Source organism: Petaurus breviceps, unplaced genomic scaffold (assembly GCF_028583685.1).
Source record: "Petaurus breviceps papuanus isolate PSGF00001 unplaced genomic scaffold, PetGlider_PUasm1.0 218, whole genome shotgun sequence".
In the NCBI taxonomy this organism is placed as follows: domain Eukaryota; kingdom Metazoa; phylum Chordata; class Mammalia; order Diprotodontia; family Petauridae; genus Petaurus; species Petaurus breviceps.
Genome location: NW_027185872.1, coordinates 9,430,989 through 9,451,150, shown reverse-complemented (window position 1 = coordinate 9,451,150; position 20,162 = coordinate 9,430,989). Strand labels below are relative to the sequence as shown.

Here is a 20,162-nt window from a genome sequence, read left to right as displayed (position 1 = left end):
CTCCTCTAGCTCCCCTCTTTCCCAGGCTCTGACACAGAAGGGCAGGATGAAGTTTAGCAGGAGCTTTGAAGGGGAAGCATCTCCGGTTCAGGCCTTGGGTTTTGCTAAAATGGAAAGAAAAGAGAGCAAGAAAAGCAATGTGGGCCGGGGTGACCGGGGCTCACCTTCTGGCCCGGCAGACTGTGGCCCAAGGCACCCTTCTGGCCCTGGGGGCCCTGGGGGCCCTGCTCCCCCTGCAACGACAGAGAAAGAGAAAGTGTTTTCACTGTCCAAGGATGGGAGCTTTGTGTGCCTCTGTCCTTCTGGGAGACTGTCATTGTGCCTTGCGCACGGCAGCTTCTCCATCAATATCTGCTGGATTGACTTAGACAGGAAGTCAGCCTTGGGGGGGCACGGTATGTCCCCTTCTCATTTAAACGTTTCTAGGCTAAGTGTTTGATCATCAGTATGTGAATGATTGGCGGGGGCCACTGCCAGGGACTATCACCTCTGCTGGGGTTCTAGAGGCCTCAGCGCCTAAAACGGTCCCAGATACTGAGATCAGTGGGGCAGGGGGGCGACTGGGTCATTTGAGGCTCTGAATACAAAGCAGGCCCCCTTAGAATGAGTTTAGGGGGCCAGGACACACACGGGGAGGCAACCTGGAACCACTCACAAGCTTTGGGTTGGGCCCTTCACTAAGCAGCTTGTGTCCTACCTAAAGCTAGTGTTTTCTTCCCAAGCCAGGATGCCCCAGTCCTGCTAAGGACCCTGCAGCCCCCACCCCCATCTCCTTGGGCCCTGGGAAAGCACCCAGGCAGGAGGCATGTCCAGCTTACTCACTTTTACACCTTGTGTGCCGTAGCCTGGGGGGCCCGGAGGCCCAGGCAGACCTTTCTGCCCAAGGGCACCCTGTTAGAGAGAAAGGGTAAGGGATCAAGAAACAGCAGTCTCTGACCCCTCTCCCCCAACACCACCCTTGTCTCTGATCAGGACAAGCAGAGGACACTGAGAAGGAGGCAAGACCCCTCACTCGGCCCCCTTTGCAGCCCTTCTCACCCATGAGACTGTGCTTCACATCAGGGCCTTCACATTCTCCCCTCCCTCAAAAAGTCTGCTCTCAAGGAAGGGCTTTTGGACTGATAAGGCCTAACTGGGGTGGAGGGGGGATTTCTATTTTAACAGGAGACCCAAAATTCCTCCATATCCCTCCCTCCCAACACTCCCACATGGGAAGACCTTCCAGCCCATGCTATAGAATAATCAGGTGAGGGGGCTGGGGATGTTTAGCCTGGAAAGGGGAAGGTTGAGGCAGAGGCCTGGAGGCCAGCTTCAAGTATGTGAAGACCTGCCTTGGGGGGAATGGGGAGGCAGAGAGGCATTCTTGGTGGGGATATCAGAAACAGTGCAGCAGCTCTGAGGGAGAAGGGACCTTCAAGGCCTTCCCAGGCCCTCCTGGCCCTCCCACACCCCGCTGAACATCCAGCCTCTGCTGGGATGGGGAGCTCATCACCACCCCCAGCGGCAGCTGTATATGGGCAGCTCTCACTGCCCCAAGCTCCCCTCAGTCTGGAGTGTTTCACCACAGTGTGGGTACCTGACCTATGAGGTTACTTGGCTATTCTCCCACACACACACTCACACCTTTCCTTGTTCTGCTTCTTTGGAATAAGAACAACCCTCACCCCCCACCCCCCAGGTGTTCGGCTTTGGCTGGGGGGAAGGGAAGAAGTCTCTGAGGTTGTCTGGTTAACTGAAGGCCCCCAGCCCTGCTGCACCAGGCTCAGGGACTGCTTCCAGATAAAGCCTGATGGAAGAATTGAGGAAAGGGAAGAAAAAAGAGCCCCCCTTCCCCATGTCTCTATTCCCCTCCCTCCTCTGCTTTCCTCTCCTCTCCTGTCTCTGTCTGTCTCTGCTTCTCTCTTCCCCCCACCTGTCTCTCTCTGTGTCTCTGTCTCTACCTCTGTCTCTTGCCCCATTTCTGTATGTGTGTGTGTGTGTGTGTGTGTGTCCCTCTCCCTCTCTCTCTGTTTCTTTCCCTGTATCTCTGTCTTTCCCCTCACCCCCCATCCCAGGACTGACCGCCTCTAAGGCCAGTGTGATAGGCTGGCTGCATCATCTAGGCTGAGCCTCTCAGGCCGCTCCCCAGTGGAGGCCAATGTAGGGCACCTCTGGCCACCCACAAGGCCCCCTCCCTCCTCCTCCTTCCTCCAGGGGCCCTCAGCGGTTGCCTTAGAAACCAAATCCAGCCAATGAAGGTGTCATTTTGACAGTATCTTGGCCACTACAGCCAATTTGTTTAAAGAGACCTGGACTTACTGGGGTCTCTTTATCAATTCACTAAAGCTCCTGGGGGAGGGGGGCAGTCAGGGGCAGAATCTCCAAGTTTACTTTCTCCAAGAATTAACAGACAAAGACCCAAGGCAGAGTAAAGTGTCCTGGGACAAGTCCACAGTACTTTTCCCTCAGTGGGCCACAACCCACTGATTTCCAAACAGTGACCAGATCGCCCAAATGCTGACCTTTGGTCCCTGGCTTCCTATACCTCGAGGGCCGGAGGGTCCAGGAGGGCCTCTCACACCAGGTTCTCCCTGAAAAGACACCAAGGACAGAGATATTTGTGTATCTCTGGACAGAGCCACAAAGTTTACATCACTTCAGGCTGAAGGACATCTTTAAGCCGTCAGGCTGAGGTTCCATCCAGATCTGAGGCCTGGCCCAGGCCAGGTACCCAAGCCCTGACGGAATGTGTTGTTTGCCACGTCTCCTCTCCATGCCCAGCCCAGCCAGCCTGCCCCCCACCTGCTCAGCAGCTGCCCCCAGTTACAGTGTGTCCTTAGGCCTGAGGGCCTGCAGGGCCAGAGCTGGACCAAGTTAAACATGTGTGCTGCTGTTGTTATTACAAGTTCATATTGGTGGAAAGAAAGTATTTTTTAGATCCCATCTTGTGCACTCTCTGCATCCCCTTCCTCAGCCCTGCATGTAGAAGGACTCCCCTACAGCACCCAGTGGACGGCCACCCTGGGAATGAGGGGCAGGCAGAGAAAGAAGGGAAATGCAGAAAGCCGTTGGCTGCTGGATGCTGGGCTCCGAGAGAAGTCTCCTTCTGCCCTTTGTCAGGGGAGTGCTGCAGTCTGGACCGTGGGCAAATGGCAGTAAGAAGATGGTTCAGGGCAGGCAAGCTGCTCCCTCGTACACCCAGCCCTCCAATCCCAGCCTGACATGAGGGCTGGGCTGCAGGGTCAGGCAGATTTTGTCCTTGGCCTCTTAGCTTCTCTAATGCCTCTCTCCCTGACCAGCCACATCATACGTGACAGCTTCCCGGGCCTGTTCAGAAAGTGCCCTGGCATGACAAGATTGTGGAACCGCCATCATCCAAGAGAAGTGTGGTCTAGGGCAACCATGAGGTCATTGCAACTCATATCTTGTCCCCAGCACATCAGACAGGAGAGTCTGGACATCAGCTAACCAGGAACCACAAGTGGAGAAATGAGGAATCTGGAGCCCAGAGCGGGGGATGGAGTTGTCCAAGACCACAGATAGTCAGCCACAGATGCAAGATGGGAACAGTGGCCTGGAACTCCAAAGCCAGGCCTCTTTCCATTGTACCAGAGTCCCAGGCTTGTCCCCTGCTGGCCAAGTCTAAGGCAGCTGCATCCATCAGAGTTCCCCCAGGTGTCAGGCATTGTGCTAAGTGAAAGGGCTCAAAGAAAGGCAAAAGGGAATGCCTGCTCTCAGGGAGCTTTGAGTCTAGTGGGGGAGGCAACAAGCTTCGGAAGGGACAGATCAGATAGACCAGAGGGAAAGTGCCTGGATGGGGGCAGAGGCTCAGGGAAGCTGGGGGGGCCAGAGGAAAGGGTCAGTGTGGGCAGATCAGAAGTCAGCCTGTCATTTCTTTTCAAACCATTTTCCGGGTCAGTCATCTTTTATGTGAAATCCCTTCCATTTTCTTCACTTTTTTTTTTTTCAATCTTTGATTTTGATTGGGGCAGCCTATGTCACAGCAAAGAGAGCAGCAGCCCTGGATTCAGGAAGACCTGAGTTCAAATTTGACCTCAGGCACTCAACAGCTTTGTGACCCTGGACAAATCACTCATCTGTGTTTGCTTAAGTTTCTTCATCTGTAAAATGGAGGTGTGAGAGGTGGCAAAGGGTTAAGTTTCCACAGGACTGCAAAATTGCTGAAAGAAGGCTACTGAGGAGAGCCAGGCTAGCAGACTAGACCGCAGTCTTGAGAGAAGTTGCATTCCCAGGTCCCACAGAATTCCAAACCAACATAAAAGCTGGAAAAGAAAAGAAGCTGGTGACAGGTGGGTTTGACAGCAGCCTTGGACCCTCAGGCCCAGATAAGGACCTGGGTCACACCAGTGAGGGGGTCAGTATTCCAGGGTTATTGCTGCGCTTGCTTGATGAACCTCATGCATCATGTATATTATCTAACATGCCTGGCCTAGAACTAGAGCCTCATTAGTAATAAGGTAGGATTAGGAGAGGTGCGCCCAGAGGAGGATGAACCAATCCATCCTTCGAAGGGAGCGTCTGCCCCAAACCGATGGATAAAACTTGCTTGGCTTGTGGACTCCTTCCTCCTCCTTCCACAGGAGGGACGGAGCCCGCTTCTGGCCAGAAGTGATCAATGACTCCGGAATTCTCCCTAGTCAATTTCTTTTGGTCTCAGATTTTTGGGCTCAGTTGGCATTTCCAACAGAGGGAATAATTGCTTCTTCTTCCCTGGTGCTCCAAGTCATGTCCCACTGGTATGCATTCCAAGGGGTGACTTGGGCCACACTGCTGAAAAAATAAACCACACATCTCTGTGCTGTTCAAATGTTTGAGCCAGCTGGGCCTTCTCTACGTTCTCTTTCCTTTGGAATTTCTTTGGACGGCAGGAATTTTTCCTTTGGTTTATAATTTTAGCTGAAATTTTAACTTTTTGAAGTGTAAAATAGTAACTGGAAAGAAAGAGCCCCGCCAGAAGTCTGAGGGACCTTCACAGAGCAGATGTGGTGGGAAGGTAGTTCGAGGCAGAGGGTTCATTCTCATTGTCTCTGCCCGGGCTCATGTCTGTGTCCGTGTCCGTGTCTGTATCTGTGTCTGTGTCTGTTCCCATGTCTGTATCTATGTCTCTCTTGAGTTACTCTGGCCCTGACTTCTGGGTTAACAAGTCATTCTTTTTTCAAAGCCTTGTTAAAAGAGTGTTTCCCTTTTTTGAAGCCAGGACTGTCCTGAAGAATCTGGGATGAGGGCCTGCTTCCCCCAGAGTTGCTGTGACCAATCCTTCCACTAAATTGCTTTTCTTCCTTTTGAGAGGGTTCATTCACTGGGAAAGAGCATACTGGAATGACTGGTGTCTAAAAAAAGAGATCAATAAAAATATGACCAAGCTCTTTGCTAGAACAAAGGGCTGAGTAACTCACTGAGCCTATCTTTCAGGCTCAGTTTCTCCGTCTGTAAAATTGAGGGAATTGAATAGAATTACAGGTCCTTTTCAGGCCCAAACCTCCATGACAAACCCTCAAAGGCAGTTCAGATACCTAGGGTGCTATTCAGCCATCCTGTGCTCTGAAAGAGCTTGATCCTTGGGGTTTTTTGAGACAGTGATGTGGTATTTAAAGCCACCAAAGCAGCACAGAGCAGTAAGACGTTTGGACATTTGTGGGAAAGCGATATTAGGCATGTAGCTGGATTAGCACAGGGAAAATGCAGAGGAAAAGAAGCCTGTTCCCAAGGGTCCTCAGGAGCTGGGCAGCTGCTGTGCCCTGGGTTAGGCTTCCTCTGGCAAGGCATTTATGGGGAGAAGCTGAGCAGCGGCAGCTTAGACAGGGAAATAAAGTGGGAGGGTGAGAGGAACCCGACGTGTCACCATCGGACCTGAAATCGCTGCAGGGCAAGCTTGGAGGCTGGCGGGCTGCCGGGAGAGTCTGTGGGAGGACGAGGAAGCCAGCCATTCTTCTTGGTAGCCACACTCCATCGTTCCAGCCGCCTTGGTGAGGCAGGGGTGGGGCTTCCAGGAACACAGATAAGTTCTATAACCAGAAGGACCGATGATAGTAGATAGAGACGGGCAGACAGAGAGACGGATGGATGGATACACGGAAACAGAGAAGCAGAGGCAGATGGATGTGCAAACGGCTTCCCCGGGCTGCCTGCCTGCCCCTGCCCATCTCTCTGCTCCAGGCCCTTGAGGGATGAATGTCTGGCAGTTCGCTCCTTGGGGCTGGCCCTTGAGGCAGGCAGTTCAACAGCATTGACTAGCCTCTCATCTAGCCCAGGAGAAGAAAGGCAGCCACTGCTGCCCGTCAGCTCACCCCCGGGCTTCGCCCTGCTCAGTGGGGGCAATATTAGGGGAGAGGCGAAGAGAAGAGGTGTGAATGCGGGCTGCTCCCTCCCTCCCCCCCTCCACTGGCTCCAGAGAGGGAATCTGCCCTCCTTCCCGACCAAGACAAGCCCCACTCTGAGCAGCCTTGGGCGTCGGGGGGGCGCTTATTTGAGGAAATGTTGTCTCAATGTTTTTATACAAATGTGAGTGAAGGTCGACGCACTGGGTGGATGAGAAAAGCGCAGCTAGGCTTCACATGTGGACCTCGTACCTCCGAAGTCCGAGGGGAGGCTCAGCGGTTAGGTGCTGGGTCTGGAGGCAGGAAGATCCGGCCTTAGACATTTACTAGCTGTGTTACCCTGGGTAACTCACTTCCCCTCTGTTTGCCTTAATCCTCTGGAGCTGGAAATGGCGAGCGCTCCAGTATCTTTGGCAAGAGAACCTCACCCAGGCTCTTGGGGGAGTCAGACCCAGCTGAATGACTGAACTACAAGCTCGTGGTGTGACTGCCCCAGGGCCTGCGGCCACCGCAGCCAGTGCCGGGAGCACCATCCTTCCCGTGAAAACGTCGCCTGATTCCATCCAGCTCCCCTCCTCTCCCTCCCACCCCAACACACACCTAAGCCCCGGACATCCCCAGGCTTTTGAGGAACGAGCCAGGAAGGCCAAGAAAGGCGAAGTCGGGTGGGGGACACAGAGAGGTGGCACACGGGGCCCTGGACAGGTTAGGACCCGAGCCTCAGCCCACGGTGGAGAGCCCCTGTGGGGTCGGACAAGCGGCCCGCAGGACCCCGGAGAGGTCATCTGAACGCGGGGCCGCCGCCTTCCTTACCTTCGCTCCAGCGTCTCCTATGCCCCGTAAGCCCATGGGTCCAGGGGGGCCCGGGAGTCCTCGAGGTCCCTGATGTGAAACAAGGACAAAAAGAATGATGTCTCCCCAACCTGCTGCCCGAGGCTTAGTCAGGGACTGGCCTGCTTCCTGTGGGTGCAGCCCACGATCTCTTTCCTGTGGAGTCCTGCCTCCCCTCAAAAGCACCAGGGCCGCATTCAGTACGGGCCATGTGCCAAGCACCGTGCTAAGGATCAGGGCACAGAGGCAGGACCAGACTGGCTTTAGAGCCGGCTGGAGCCCACCTGGAGGGAAGGGCCGGGTTCCCAGAAGCTGGGGAGACTCGGGGTGGTGGATGCAGCCTCAGCCAATCAGACTCTAAATACAAGCAATGATGGCTCGGGGAACATAAGCCTTGTCCTGGTGGTTCTGAGCAGCCCAGAGGGTCCATTGATAGGCCCCCTGGGGGTTGGTGGGAGCCGCCTGGAGCCTTCGAAGACACCCGCTCTCTTTGGATGCTGCAATTTCCCCTCAGATGAGGTTGATAGATGGATAATAGTTTCCCTTCTTAGGAAAATATTTCTTATCATCTTCTCCATTTTAATTTTTGTTTTTAGAAAGTTGGCCACAAAGAGCAGCTCCCAGCACGTGGGATAGATTTAATTTGGAGCATTTACAGAGACTTGGGCAAGAATCTCATGGCATGGGTGGTAGGGGGGCTAGGACAGAGGCAGGGGTCTCCCCAGAGGGGCTAGGACAGAGGCAGGGCCCCATGGGGGGGACTGCTAAGATAGAGGCAGAGCTCCCCCCAGGGGCTCCAGGAGCCATCCAAGGCTCTAGATCTCTGGGCCCAGCCCATTCAGAAAGGTAGGTCCTCTCTTTACAGCATCTTGCCCCCTCAGTTCTTCCATGTGCCTGCTTTGCTAAGCCTAAGACCCTGCAGCCCTCAGGCCACCTAGAATCCACTTTGGTTCCCACTAATTCTTCAGCCAGAGATCCCCCCTCCCCTCTCAGGATGGAAGGAAAAGGAGCTTCAGAACTTACAGCTGCCCCAGGATAACCATCGCCTTTGGGGCCTGGGGCGCCCTCGGGGCCTTGAGGACCTTGGACACCCTGGGGAGAATCGGAGAGCACACACTCCATCAGTGACCCCATCATCAACGCTCCTTTACGACAAGCCTGAGTTCCAGACAGTCTTGTCAGAGTCTACCCCAAAGAATAATGTGCAGGAAGCCTGCCAAGGCCCGGTCAATGGGCCTCCTGGAGATGCCACCAGGCCCCAGGTGGGCTCCTTCAGAGTCAATGGGGCAGGAGCTGAAATGGGGAGTTCAGGAGAGCAGAGGGAGCCAGCCCCCAAGCCTCTGGGCTTGGATTGTCCGAGCCCAGCCGTTCTCTGGAAGTAGAGATGAGACATTCTGAGTTGTAAAGTTAGATCAGAAATTCTAAAATCTAGGAATTTTAAAGCTTTAAAGCTTCTGAGCCACGGTGACAACGGCAGGTGAGGGGCCCCTTCCCGCAGTGGCCAGAGTCCGTGCAGCTCCTATCTGCAGTGGCCAGGTTCCCACAGATGGGCTGATCCAAAACTGTGATGTGAGGTGTGGTCCTCGGGCAGAAAAGTGGTGAAGGGGGCCGGGGCAGTGCTGCCCCAGGCTGCCCCAGCCTGCCCCAGCCCCGGGCTGGGAGCTCTGACCAGCTGTCCCCTTTGCATTAGACCTTAGGAAAGGCAGAGGAGAGGGACCAGGGCTGGAACATGTCTCTCTACGTTACAAAATGGCAGCGGGGGGAAGGGAAGGCAAAGGGAAGCCCATCTGACATGTCCCTTACCCTCTCTCAGCCTCAGTATCCCCATCTATAAAATGATACTAATAACAGAGCCTACCTTCTAGGGTGAGGCAGCCAGGGGGTGCCATAGTGCACAGAGTACTAGGCTTGGAATCAAAACTCCTCTACCTGAGTTCAAATCCAACCTCAGACATTCCCTAGCTGTGTGACCCTGGACAAGTCACTTCACCCTGTGTGCCTCAGTTTCCTCATCTGTAAAATGAGCTGGAGAAAGAAATGGCTAAAACCCCTCCAGTGTCTCTGCCCAGAAAACCCTGGATGGGGTCATGGAGAGGCAGAAAGGTGAGTGAGGGGCAAATTTAAAAAAAACTTTTGTTGTGTTTTGCAAACCTCAGAGTGCGTAATCACGACTGAGTTCCACCCAAGGAGTCAAAGCTTGGGAGCAGCAGCTGCCCAGGGCCAGCAGTAAGAGCATTGATCCAGAATCCCACCGTGATTGTCCCCGTTCATTCTCACAACGCTGGGAGGAGCGAGTTGTGCTGCTGAGGCAGAGGTAATGTGACTTATCCTGGGTCACAGGGCCAGCGTCCGGGGCAGGATTTGAACTCAGGCCTTCCTGACTCCTCTTTCCTCTGTCCCCCCAGCACAGCACAGGGGTGAGGGTGGATTTTCCTTTCCTCTGGCCATCTAGACAGACGAGCCATTCTGCCCAGAACAGTGAGGTGGAAGGAGGGAGAGGCAATGGGACTGAGCAGTACCTTGGGGCCTCGGATGGAAAGTCCGGGTTCTCCTTTGAAGCCTGGCCTCCCGATCTCTCCTCTGTCTCCCTGCACACACAAACACACCCTGTTATTCACTGCCCAGGTGTCTGGGCCCCGGGGAAGGTGGGCAGGGCCACATCCTCTGAGGCCATGAGCCTGGGAAGGCCTGAGGGCTGACCACAGCCTAGGAAGACAAGGTGCAAAGCAAGGGGCATCTATTGATGGGCTTGAGAAAGACCAAATGGGGTTGCAGAGCAAGACCTGAGCCAGGGTCCAGGAAGCTCTAGGCCCAGACTGAAGGGGTGAGGTGACCAAAGCAAGCCTTTTCTGGGCCCATTTCTCACTGGACCCATGGGGCTGCTGATGCTTCCGCTCCTGCCCTTCCAGGCCTGATGAGCTGCCAGGGGACTGGGGCCTCTTCACCCCACATCTGTCTTCTGTGGGCTCATAAAGAGTCAGCTGGATGGAGCTTACAGCATCACCCCCTCCCCAGGCAGGAGAGAGAAAAATCTCCCATTTTCAGTCTTAGAAATGGCCACAGTAAGCACCTAGGCTCCTGGAGAATCCACAGGCTGTCATCCCAGCAGGGGAGACTCAAGATCCAGAGAGAGCGAGGCCATGCTTCAGGCATGTTCCCAACTGTCTCTGGGTCTCCTCAGGCCAGCTAGAGCCTGTGGTTGGGGGCAGCCCTTGCCCAGCCCCTTCCTCCAAAGGGCTCAGACCTCCCTTCATCTCCAACAACCAGGAGAACGTCTGTACCTTTGGCCCAGGAGGTCCTTGGATTGATGCCCCAGGGATGCCAAAGGGTCCCATAATGCCAGGCTCACCCTGCATGTGACAAAACCAGAAGACCCCCCTTAACAAAGGTCTGAAAGCTCTGCACCAATGTGAGAAACTCCTGAGGGTCTAGTCAGGGGTGGGGAACCTTTGGCCTGAGGCCACATGTGGCTTTCTAGGTCCTTGGGTGTGGGCCTTTGGCTGAGTCCAAGTTCTACAGAACCAATCCTTTTACGAAGGGGATTTGTTCTGTGAAGTTTGGATTCAAAGGGCCATACTTCCTGACCTGGAGGGCCCCATCCCTGGTCTAGATCTAGAAAGGGCCTCGGAGGCCATTGAAGCCAGTCCTCCTGATTCACTGTGCCGGAAAAAAGGAGAACCGAAGGTTTGGTCTGTGCCATGTCCGGCTAAAGTGGCCAACTAACTGCCAGGGACACCTGGAGAGCGTGGCCCAGGAAATCCACAGGGAGCGAACTGTAGCTGTCGAGTGGGGGCTGTTTCTGCTCTCCCAGGCCCAGAGAGCTGGGCAGGGCCTGGCTGGTGGAGCCAACGGCCCTTGACAGCCAGGCCACCCTGGGCAAGCCTTTCAACATTCTGAGCCTGAGTTTCCTCTTCTGTAAAAGAGGGTTGTGCTAAAGTGGCACTGAGGTGTTCTGCCGTTCAGCAGCACAGACTGGAGAAGGTGGGCTATAGAAGACAAGCTGCCTACGTGTGCCTGGGAGCGGCGCACAATTCTGCCTCCAGCTGGGGAGCTTCTCAGCACCATGAAATCTAACCTTGTCTGGAAGGCCAGGGACATCCCAAACTGGTCCAGCCCAAGGGACCCCTCTCAACAGACCCCAAAGATTCTGCTGCAGGTCAGCGCAGGGCCAGAGCCAGCCTTGATAATGTTCTGGCCCACCATAGGTACGTGTCCCTGGGCTCACGCTGCCTCCCCACCTTCCTGCTATCGGCCAGTGTTTCCAGAGAACTCCTTGTTCCCCAAGGAGTGACTCTGGAGGCCTCTGACTGGTCCAAGCCTGTCCCTCTATGGCCTGAGTCAATCTTCTGGTAACAGCTCTGTCTAGGCTGCCAGTCCAGGTCTGAAATCAGCTCTGCCCTGAGCATCAGCCTCATCTGCCCACCCTGAACCATGGCCCAACAGTGGGAGGCAGGTGCCCAATGTCTAGGAGCACCCAAGCCATTTTACAGGTGAGAGCTTGGCAGAGGTTACAGATGCCCTGCCCACTTAACAGCTCCTTTTGTCAGATGAGATCATTCCAGCTGAACTGTCAGGTAGCGAAGTCAGAGACACAGAGGAAATCGTGCTTTGGAAACTCCCATTTTAACTGAAGTTTGGGTCAGGCCATGGGAGTAGCTGAGCCTATGGTAATTCTCTATCCTACCATATCATCAGCTCTGGAGGCTTGGAAAACTCCAGTCCACTGACAGAACTGAGCTGTGTAGAATGCTGGGGGCTTTGTCCCTGGACACTGACATGGTGGGGGCCAGGGCAACCTGTACCCACTAATCTCTGGGGCTGCCCCTACCCAAGTCAATGGAGTCTGTCCCAGGCATCTGTCCCTAGCTCTGGGTCTGGAACAGGTCATCAGAGGGACTGGCCTCTCATGCCCCTCTACCAGCTTGCGTGATTCTGCCTTTAAAATTCAGGCCCTTCTTGGGGCTCATTTGTACAGCAAGAGAGGTAAGTGGGCAGCGGCTGGCAGCCAAGGATCCCTTAGCTCAGACAGGTCTGCTGGGCCTCCATTAGTTTAACCATGGTTTTCACCAGGGTTTGGGGTCTGGCCTCCACGCTTGTTAAATAGATCTGGACACTTTGGACGTCTCAGCCAAGCCAGCCTACCCTTCCATCTTCCTCCTTAGTCTGTCACAGACCACCCCTCATGCCTGAGACACTCCCCTGAACCTGTGACCTCCTCCTGGACCCCCCCAGGTCCAGGCTAAAGCTCCCAGGCTCAGCTCAGGCTTTACTCCCCTGCTCCCCCAGCCCAGACAGGAGCTTGTATTGAGTTCTCTGTTTTCCCCAGTGAAATGAAAGCTCCCTGAGGACAGGGCGGCCTGTTTTTCCATAGTCTTTGTACCCTTCAGTGCCCAGCAATTTCGCTAGGGGACGGAGTGCCCAGCCCAGCTGTGCATCAGTCTGCTTGGAGGCATGGAGTGGGGGCTCAGGAGATGCCAGCCGTTGCTCAGACTCCCTGTCTGATTTTCTTTCTGCCCAGTGGGGAGAGCTGTGCCTCGGTCCCGGCTCTAAGGGAGCCCCAGCTCCACCCCAAGTGCCCGACATACCTTGGGCCCCTGTGCGCCCTCCACGCCCTTCTCCCCCACGTTGCCCTTGCTCCCTTTCTTTCCCTCGTCACCCTGAAATACAAGAATGAAAAGTGTGAATGTCCCATGACCAGCGACACTTGTGGACACACATCAGGCTTACCCTCCACTCAGTTGTCAAAGTCACCATGTGGCCAGGGCAGCCAGGTGGTACAGTGCACAGAGCACTGGGCCTGGAGTCAGGAGGACCTGAGTTCAAGTCCAGCACCAGATACCTCCCAGCTGGGTGACCCTGGCCAAGTCACTTCACCCCATTTGCCTCAGCTTCTCATCTGTAAAATGAGCTGGAGAAGGAAATGGCTAAAACCATTCTAGTATCTCTGCCAAGAAAAGTCCAGAGGGGGTCACCAAGAGTCGCAACAGCGACCAAGTGACCTCCCTCATCAAGAAGTTCCAGTGAGTGCTTCTCATCTCCAGGATCACATATACAATCCTCCGGCACTTGAGGCCCTTCACTATCTCCCTGCCTCCTACTTTTCCAGTCTTACCCCTTACAAGAGAAAGACAGAATAGAGAAAGGTAAAGAGAGAGAAATAGGGAGAGAGAGACAGGAGAGATAGATGGATGGATGGATGGATGGATGGAGGGATGGATGGATGGACAGAGGGATAGACAGAGGGATGGATGGATGGATGGACAGAGGGATGGATGGATGGATGGGCAGATGGACAGAGGGATGGATGGATGGATGGAATGATGGATGGACAGAGGGATGGATGGAGGAATGGATGGGGACCAGACCTGAGCAGGATCAGGAGAGGGGGCTGTATTGCTCTGGGGACTCAGGCAGGACTTTCAACAATCCCCAGCTGTTCTCTGAGCCCAAGCCCTGTCTTCTTTATACTGTTCCCCTCCAGGGATGCTCAGTGCTGGGCAGGCCCTGAAGGACTGAGGGGCAGGTGAACCCTGGACCAGCTGAAGGGTGATGTCCAAAGGGCACATGGGAAAGTGTGGCCTGTTATCTGTGAAGACTCAAAACTGTAACAGGGCAAGATGTCAGCAGGAAAGGTCACCCAGAGACATTGTGAGGCTGAGACCAACCTGGCAGATGTCTCTCCAGCACACTGGGAGGATTCCTGAGAGAACATGGACTAAGGCCAGGGAGGCAGGGCCAGGGGGAGAGAGGGGGGTGCGGGGTGGGGGGCAGGGGAGGCGATCTGCACCAGTGAAGAGAAGGGAATCAGAAGAGGTGATTGTGGCTCTTTCTGACTCCTCCTTCCTCATCATTCCCTGTAGCCAACAAGAGGACCACTCAAATTAGCCCTGAGCAGCGCACATCCCTGGAGTGGCCAGAAGCCAGCCTGTGAATACCTTTGGGCCAGGCTGTCCTTTGCCAGGGGCTCCTTCTGGGCCTCTCACCCCTGGAAGTCCGACTTCCCCCTAGAAGTAAAAACCTTGGTGTTAGGGGCTAACTCTGCTGACCAGGGGCCCCATAACCAGCCCCTACTGATGAGCGGCCTGGGCCAAGCCTTCACTCTGGGACTGAGCAGAATTTGGGAAAGTTCACAAATCTGGCCAAAGTAAAGTAACCAATGGCCAAGGACCAGGCAGGGTCAGAAGGTCCCAAACAGCAGAGGATGCTGTGCTGTGACCAAGGAAATGAGGATGTTGGGAAATAGTCTAAGAAATCCTGAGCTTAACCAGCGATGGCTCTCTTTACCAGTCTCCCCTGGTCAGTACTTCCTTCTGCCTGTTTACTCCTCCTTTCCCCCACAACACTTTCCTTCCTTCCTTCCTTCCTTCCTTTCCTTCTTTCTTTCCTTCTTTCTTTCCTTCCTCCCTCCCCTCCCCTTTCCTCTCCTTCCTCTTCCACCTCCTCCTCCCCCATACTACTTGGAGTCAGAGGACCTCAGTTGCCATCCCAGCTTTGCCACTTACAAACGTGCAACATTGGCCAAGACATTCACTGTCTTTGGGCTTTGGCCTCCTCATTGGCCGAGGCTGGAGCTGCACTAAAGGCCTGTGAGGTCCCCACTCACTGAAGATCTAGGATCTCATGAGGTCACTTCCTCTGGGGAGGCCACATGAAATGGGGACAGCTGGGGCACTCCCCGTGGGAGCCCCGCCTCGCGTCAGAGGCACCTGGACCCTCTGGGGGAGGCCCCGGCGCCCACTCTCTGGATAATTGGGCTGCGCTCCCCCACCTGCCGTCTAGACCCTGCCGGCTCTCAGCTGGGCTCAGCTCACGAGCACGGCGGACCCAGGGCCAGAACGGGCCTTCTCTTTGGGCCGAGCCTTTGGCTGGCTGACCCCGGCCGGGCTCGGGGGCGGGGGCTCCGCGGCTGCTTCCCAGAAACTAAGGAAGCGGGTGTTACCTTCTTGCCCCCAGCTCCATCTTCTCCTGGGGGTCCTGGCTGCCCGGGCAGCCCCACAGACCCTGGCTCCCCCTAGTGGGCAAGGAAAGAGTTGCACGTTGAGCTCCTGATGGCCAGAGAGGGACCACTGAGCACCTGAGCCTCCCTCCTCCCTCAAGACCAGCCCCACCCCTGCCAAGGTCTCCAATCAAATGCTGGCTTCCCTCTTGGAACATTGGGTTCTTTAGGTTAGAGGCGGATGAAAGGCCCCTGGGCCCCTGCTGATTCCTTGGTTCTAGATTTTGTGACCTTTGATCTGTAAAATGGGCAGAAGAGGGGGAATGGATGCATGGGGCCATGCCTATGGCCCCTCTTCCTTATTAATAGACAATGGAATGAAGCTGCTGGGTGGGGCGGTGGGCAGAGGGTGGAACCAAGAAAGCCTGCATTTAAATCCTGCCTGCCCTAGACACTTCTTAGGGCCTGGGAAAGTCTCTTAATCCCTCTCAGGCTCAGTTTCCTCATCTGTAAAGTGGAGAGAAGCATAGCATCTCCTTCCTAGGACTGTTGGGAGAATCAGATGAACTTCCACAGAAATTGATACAGAAATGCACCCTGATATCATGAGGCCTGTGACTCAAGTCCCCAGTCCCAGGGGTGTGAGGGTCCCTCCTCTTTGGTGGAGCTCAGTGCCCTGCACCCAGGGGAGGGCAGGGGGAGTGTCTCCAGACCCTTCAGGCTCTAGGGTTGCACCAAGAGTGGGGTTAAGTGGGTTCCTGGTCTGGCTCTGACCATCCTCAGCTGTGGGACTGTGGGCAAGTGGCTTACCTAGAAGATGGGCCCCAGAATCTTTGCCCTGACTCCCTTGTGGGTAGTAGGGAAGGTCAGAGGAGACCAATGGAGCCCACTTTCAGTTCTTAATCAGATCCCATCTTCCATTTGGCCTAGGCTCCGTGCCTTCTACAAAGCTGAACCCAAACCAGGAATCTTGCCATGAGATCAGCCCTCTGTTCCTGGCTCCTCCCTGCCATTCAAAGAGGGCAGGGTCGTTTAATGGAGAGATTCAGAGGCAGAAGGCCCAGACTCAGATCTCCTCTGCTGTCTACTAGCTGTGTGACCTTGGGAAAGTCCCTTTCCCTACTCCAGGCCTCAGCCTGCTCCTCTGCAAAATGGGGGTGCTGAATTAGATGGATTCTCTCTAAATCCATTGAAAATGTTTATTTTCTCCCCCCTGTCCTTTGACCTGAATCTACATAAGTCTTATCACACCTATTTACAAGTAAGCCAGTCAGTAGCAGGCCTTTGATGACAAATAGAGCCACGTCCAAGGCCCCTGTGCCTAGGAGCCTTTGGACACATTCCAGATCTCAGGAGGGGAGCTGGCAGTAAGGCCATCAAGGAGCAGAGGGGACCACTGAAGCCCTGGGATATCCCAATACTGGAAGACATGCTCTAACCCAAGTACTGGGATAGCCCCTCTGCCACAGACCACATCACTATAGAGGATCATATATGCTTTGAACATAAAGACAAATAGCAGTGGACTTCACGGGCACCATAAATAAACATGGCCCTAGGAAGGGCTGTGGTACCTGTAGACATGAATAAATCCCTCTCCAACCCCAAGTGACCACTCTGGAAACAGGGAAGTCTGCTACACACTCACCTTTGGACCTGGGATTCCAATTCCTGCTGGTCCCCGAAGCCCAGTGGGTCCAGGCTGACCCACTTCTCCCTGGAAAGGAAAGAGCAGATATCAACTGAGTTCTGGGGGTGAGAAATCAGGGGTCCCTGGGAGCTCCAGGCTGCTTTTAGCCTTATCTCTGTGTGTCTTCCAGAAGTCTCTGACAGCCTTCATAGCTATCATACAACATTCCTGTCCCTGATCTCCAGAGGAAAGAGAAGAGGCCCGAGTGAAGGCACTCACATGTTTAAACAAAAGGACAATTGTGATTCCCCAGCACATAGAAGAAGAAAAGCCCTTGTGTTTCTCTGCCTACAATCCTGGCAGCAGACACTGGAGGGGCCTTAGACCCACTCCTTGTCACCGTTACTGATGTCAGCCTGGGCTATAAGATGGCTCAGTCAGGAGGAGCCCAGAGCAGCAGACAAGGCATCTTCAAGGGTCCAATAAAGGCAAAGCTCCTGTGGATCACAAATGCCAGCTTTTGGGTAGACTCCACAAGAGTTGTGTCGGGGAAGCTGATGGTTTTAAATGGCTACTTCCTGCCTTCCCAGTTGAGTGTTCATGGGCACTGGCAGCTGGCAGCTTACTGACTTCAACTAAAATCTTCTCTTGTTTAGGACCTTACCTTGGGACCAGGAGAGCCCTGGCCTGGGGGTCCTTGGGGGCCAGGCGGGCCGCTTGGACCTTGGATTCCCTTTCAAAGAAAAAGAAAAGTGTTTAGGCTACAAAGAGATTAGTGGGCCAGTTTCCCCTCCTGGGGACGAGTGCAGGCTCCAGAGTGAACAAATGATCTCAGAAGATTGGCTTCATCCTCCTCCTGAGGGGCCTGGGACAGTGCAGCACCTGTGAGTAGTAAAAGTCTACTCCACTCTAAACAGGATGTGAGGCCAGCCAGACCTTCAAAGACGCTGGAGCTTGGGGGCTCATGCGTGTCTTCAGCTGGAAAGATTTTCTGTACAGAATCCAAAAGAGAACCAAAGAACCTGGGGCAGAGACAGAAAGATGCCAGGGGCTGGCAACGGGCAGGCTACTCACACCCATTCAACAAGCATTTATTGAACCCTTCTGGGTGCCAGGCTCTGTTCTACATGTTGGGGGACAGAGAAACAAAATCAGGCAGGTCCTGCGCTGTGGGAGTGCTAAGAAGGGGACAGAGTGAGAGATAGTGTGGGACAGGAAGATTTGCCCTGACATAGTCCCTACTATGCGCCGGGCAGAGGAAAGTGAAGAGGAAGGAATGTCTGGAAGGGCAACAGTGTTCTCAGAAACAGGCAGCCTGGGAGGAGGGCTGAGGTTAGGGAAGATAGGTGCCCTGGGAGGGATTTGGGGATGGAGCTGTGCAGCAGGCAGCTGGAGATGAGTACAGACATACAGCTCAGGAGAGAGAATCATCTAAAGACAGATCCTAAGTGAACCTATGGGAGTTTATGAAGAGAGAGACAGAGACAGAGACAGAGAGACAGAAAAGGACAGAGAGACAAAAAGAGAGAGACGGAGAGGGACAGAGACAGAGAGAGATACAGATAGAGACAGAGGGAGACACTGACAGAGAGACAAACAGAGACAGAGAGACAGAGGAGAGAGACAAAGAAGGACAGAGACAGAGACAGAGTCAGAGACAGAGACAGAGACAGAGACAGAGACAGAGACAGAGAGGGAGTGTAATGTTAATGGGATTTAAGATCTTCCCCTTCCATTAATAGGCCTCATGTGGAGCCCATTAAGGGAAGCTTGCTTAGGGGAGACTGGCTTGTAGGAAGGCTTTCACACTCTTTCCTAATTTCTAATTAGGCTCTGAGTCAGGAGAGGTGTGATGCCTTCTGGCTCTGAGAAGTGTACATATACTGAGTTGGTATTTTGCTTTGGGGACTCGCTTATGAGAAGGACCTTGTGATTCCCTGGTCGAGATTCTGAGTGACCGTATGTATATTCTGAGCTCCCAGACTGCTCAGATGTAAAGGCTCTCTCCATCCAGGGAGGTAGTAAAGCATATGGTTGATTCAGGCAGTCAGAGCCCTGTCTGTTGGTCTTTATTTCTCTGCTTGTATTTCCTCTGAAGTTCAGGGTGCTAACTTTTCCCTTGAAGTAGTGAACGTAATCAAAAAGACTTGACCTCTTGAACAGCTGTCCTTCCTAGTAAAGCAGATCTAAGAACCTATGCCAGTGGCCATCCTGGAGATGTCAGTGTGGTTGCCACTCTGCAGAGAGGGAGGGAGGAGGGAAGAAGAAGGAGAGGGAGGGAGAAAATGTCTATGTATAAGACGAGAGGGTCCAGGGGGCAAACTGTCTGTGGCCTTGGGGTACGCCTAGTTAGGGTGCTTGATATGAATGATGATCCTGCAAAGGAGACTGAGTCCAAAAGGCAGGAGAAGAACCAAGGAGAGCAGAGTCATGAGGATCCAGAAGTAAAGGGTGGTCAACAGGAAGAAATGCCACAGAGACACCCAGGTAAGTGAGGGCTGAGAAAAGGCCAGTGGATTTGGCAATAATCAGATCGTGAGCAGCCTCAGAGAGGGCAGGCTCAGGGCTCGAGGGGGCAGAGGCCAGATTCCAAGGGTTTTTGAAGTGAGAACGAGGTGGAACAGTGGAGGCAACGAACAAAGGTAAGGTATGTGGAAAGGTTCTAGGAAAAGGGAGAGAGGCCCTGAAAGGATGACGACTTCAGGGGATGGCAGGATTCGGTGGGGATTCTTGGAGTATAGAGGAGATGTGGACGTGTCTGGAGGTATCTGGGAAAAGCCAGTGGAAAAGAGGAGGCTGAAAGTTGGGGAGGGAAAGGTTGCGGTACAGCAACAAGCTCCTGGAGAGGGCGGCATCCAGGGCACAAGCAGCAGTGTTGGCATGGGCAAGAATGGGGGGTGCCAGAGCCTCAGCCTCAGAGACTAGAACAAAGAGAGAGAAAGTTGGGCTGGGGCTGAGGTGACTGAGGAGAGGGGCTCAGGAGGGATGGCCTCAGCTTTTTCAGTGAGCTATGAGATGAGACCATCTGCTGCCAGGGAGGGAGAAGAAGTGACGACAAGTCTGAGGAAAGAGGAGAAGCTTTGGGACCCACTGCAGGGAGCACAACTGAGAGAGACAAACTGTGAAGAACAAAGGGATGTTTGTCATACAGTAATGATAAAAGACAAAGAGAAAATGGTCCCTGCCTTCAGGGAGCATTCATTCTATTGGGTCAAGATATCTGGGCAAAGGACACTTCACATGGTGAGGCCATTTCTACGGAAAAAGAGGAATGTCTAAAAAGAAAAAAAATTCAAAGAGGGGAACAAAAATAAGCCTCTGAGTAGAGGAAAACTGCACAGAAATATGGCCCCAATTTGACAAGTGGCTCTGTCTGCTCCCTGAGAGGCCCAGCAGCTGGGGGCCACAGAAGTGGAGGGCAGCCCTTCTAGGAGTCAGCACCAGCCTG

General features: G+C 54.1%; 1 protein-coding gene across 1 annotated transcript in view; it reads right to left on the bottom strand.

The window, feature by feature from the left end:
• Positions 1-20,162, bottom strand: part of COL28A1 (collagen type XXVIII alpha 1 chain) — a 91,976-nt gene that overhangs the window by 33,360 nt on the left and 38,454 nt on the right. The window contains exons 17-28 of the mRNA XM_069094407.1: positions 17,379-17,447; positions 16,733-16,801; positions 15,088-15,159; positions 14,084-14,152; positions 12,734-12,805; positions 10,430-10,498; positions 9,668-9,736; positions 8,172-8,240; positions 7,131-7,199; positions 2,502-2,570; positions 823-891; positions 165-233 (exon numbers count right to left, since the gene is read on the bottom strand). Coding sequence (XP_068950508.1) covers positions 165-233; positions 823-891; positions 2,502-2,570; positions 7,131-7,199; positions 8,172-8,240; positions 9,668-9,736; positions 10,430-10,498; positions 12,734-12,805; positions 14,084-14,152; positions 15,088-15,159; positions 16,733-16,801; positions 17,379-17,447 — 834 coding nt within the window. The remainder of the gene's footprint in view (positions 1-164; positions 234-822; positions 892-2,501; positions 2,571-7,130; positions 7,200-8,171; positions 8,241-9,667; positions 9,737-10,429; positions 10,499-12,733; positions 12,806-14,083; positions 14,153-15,087; positions 15,160-16,732; positions 16,802-17,378; positions 17,448-20,162) is intronic.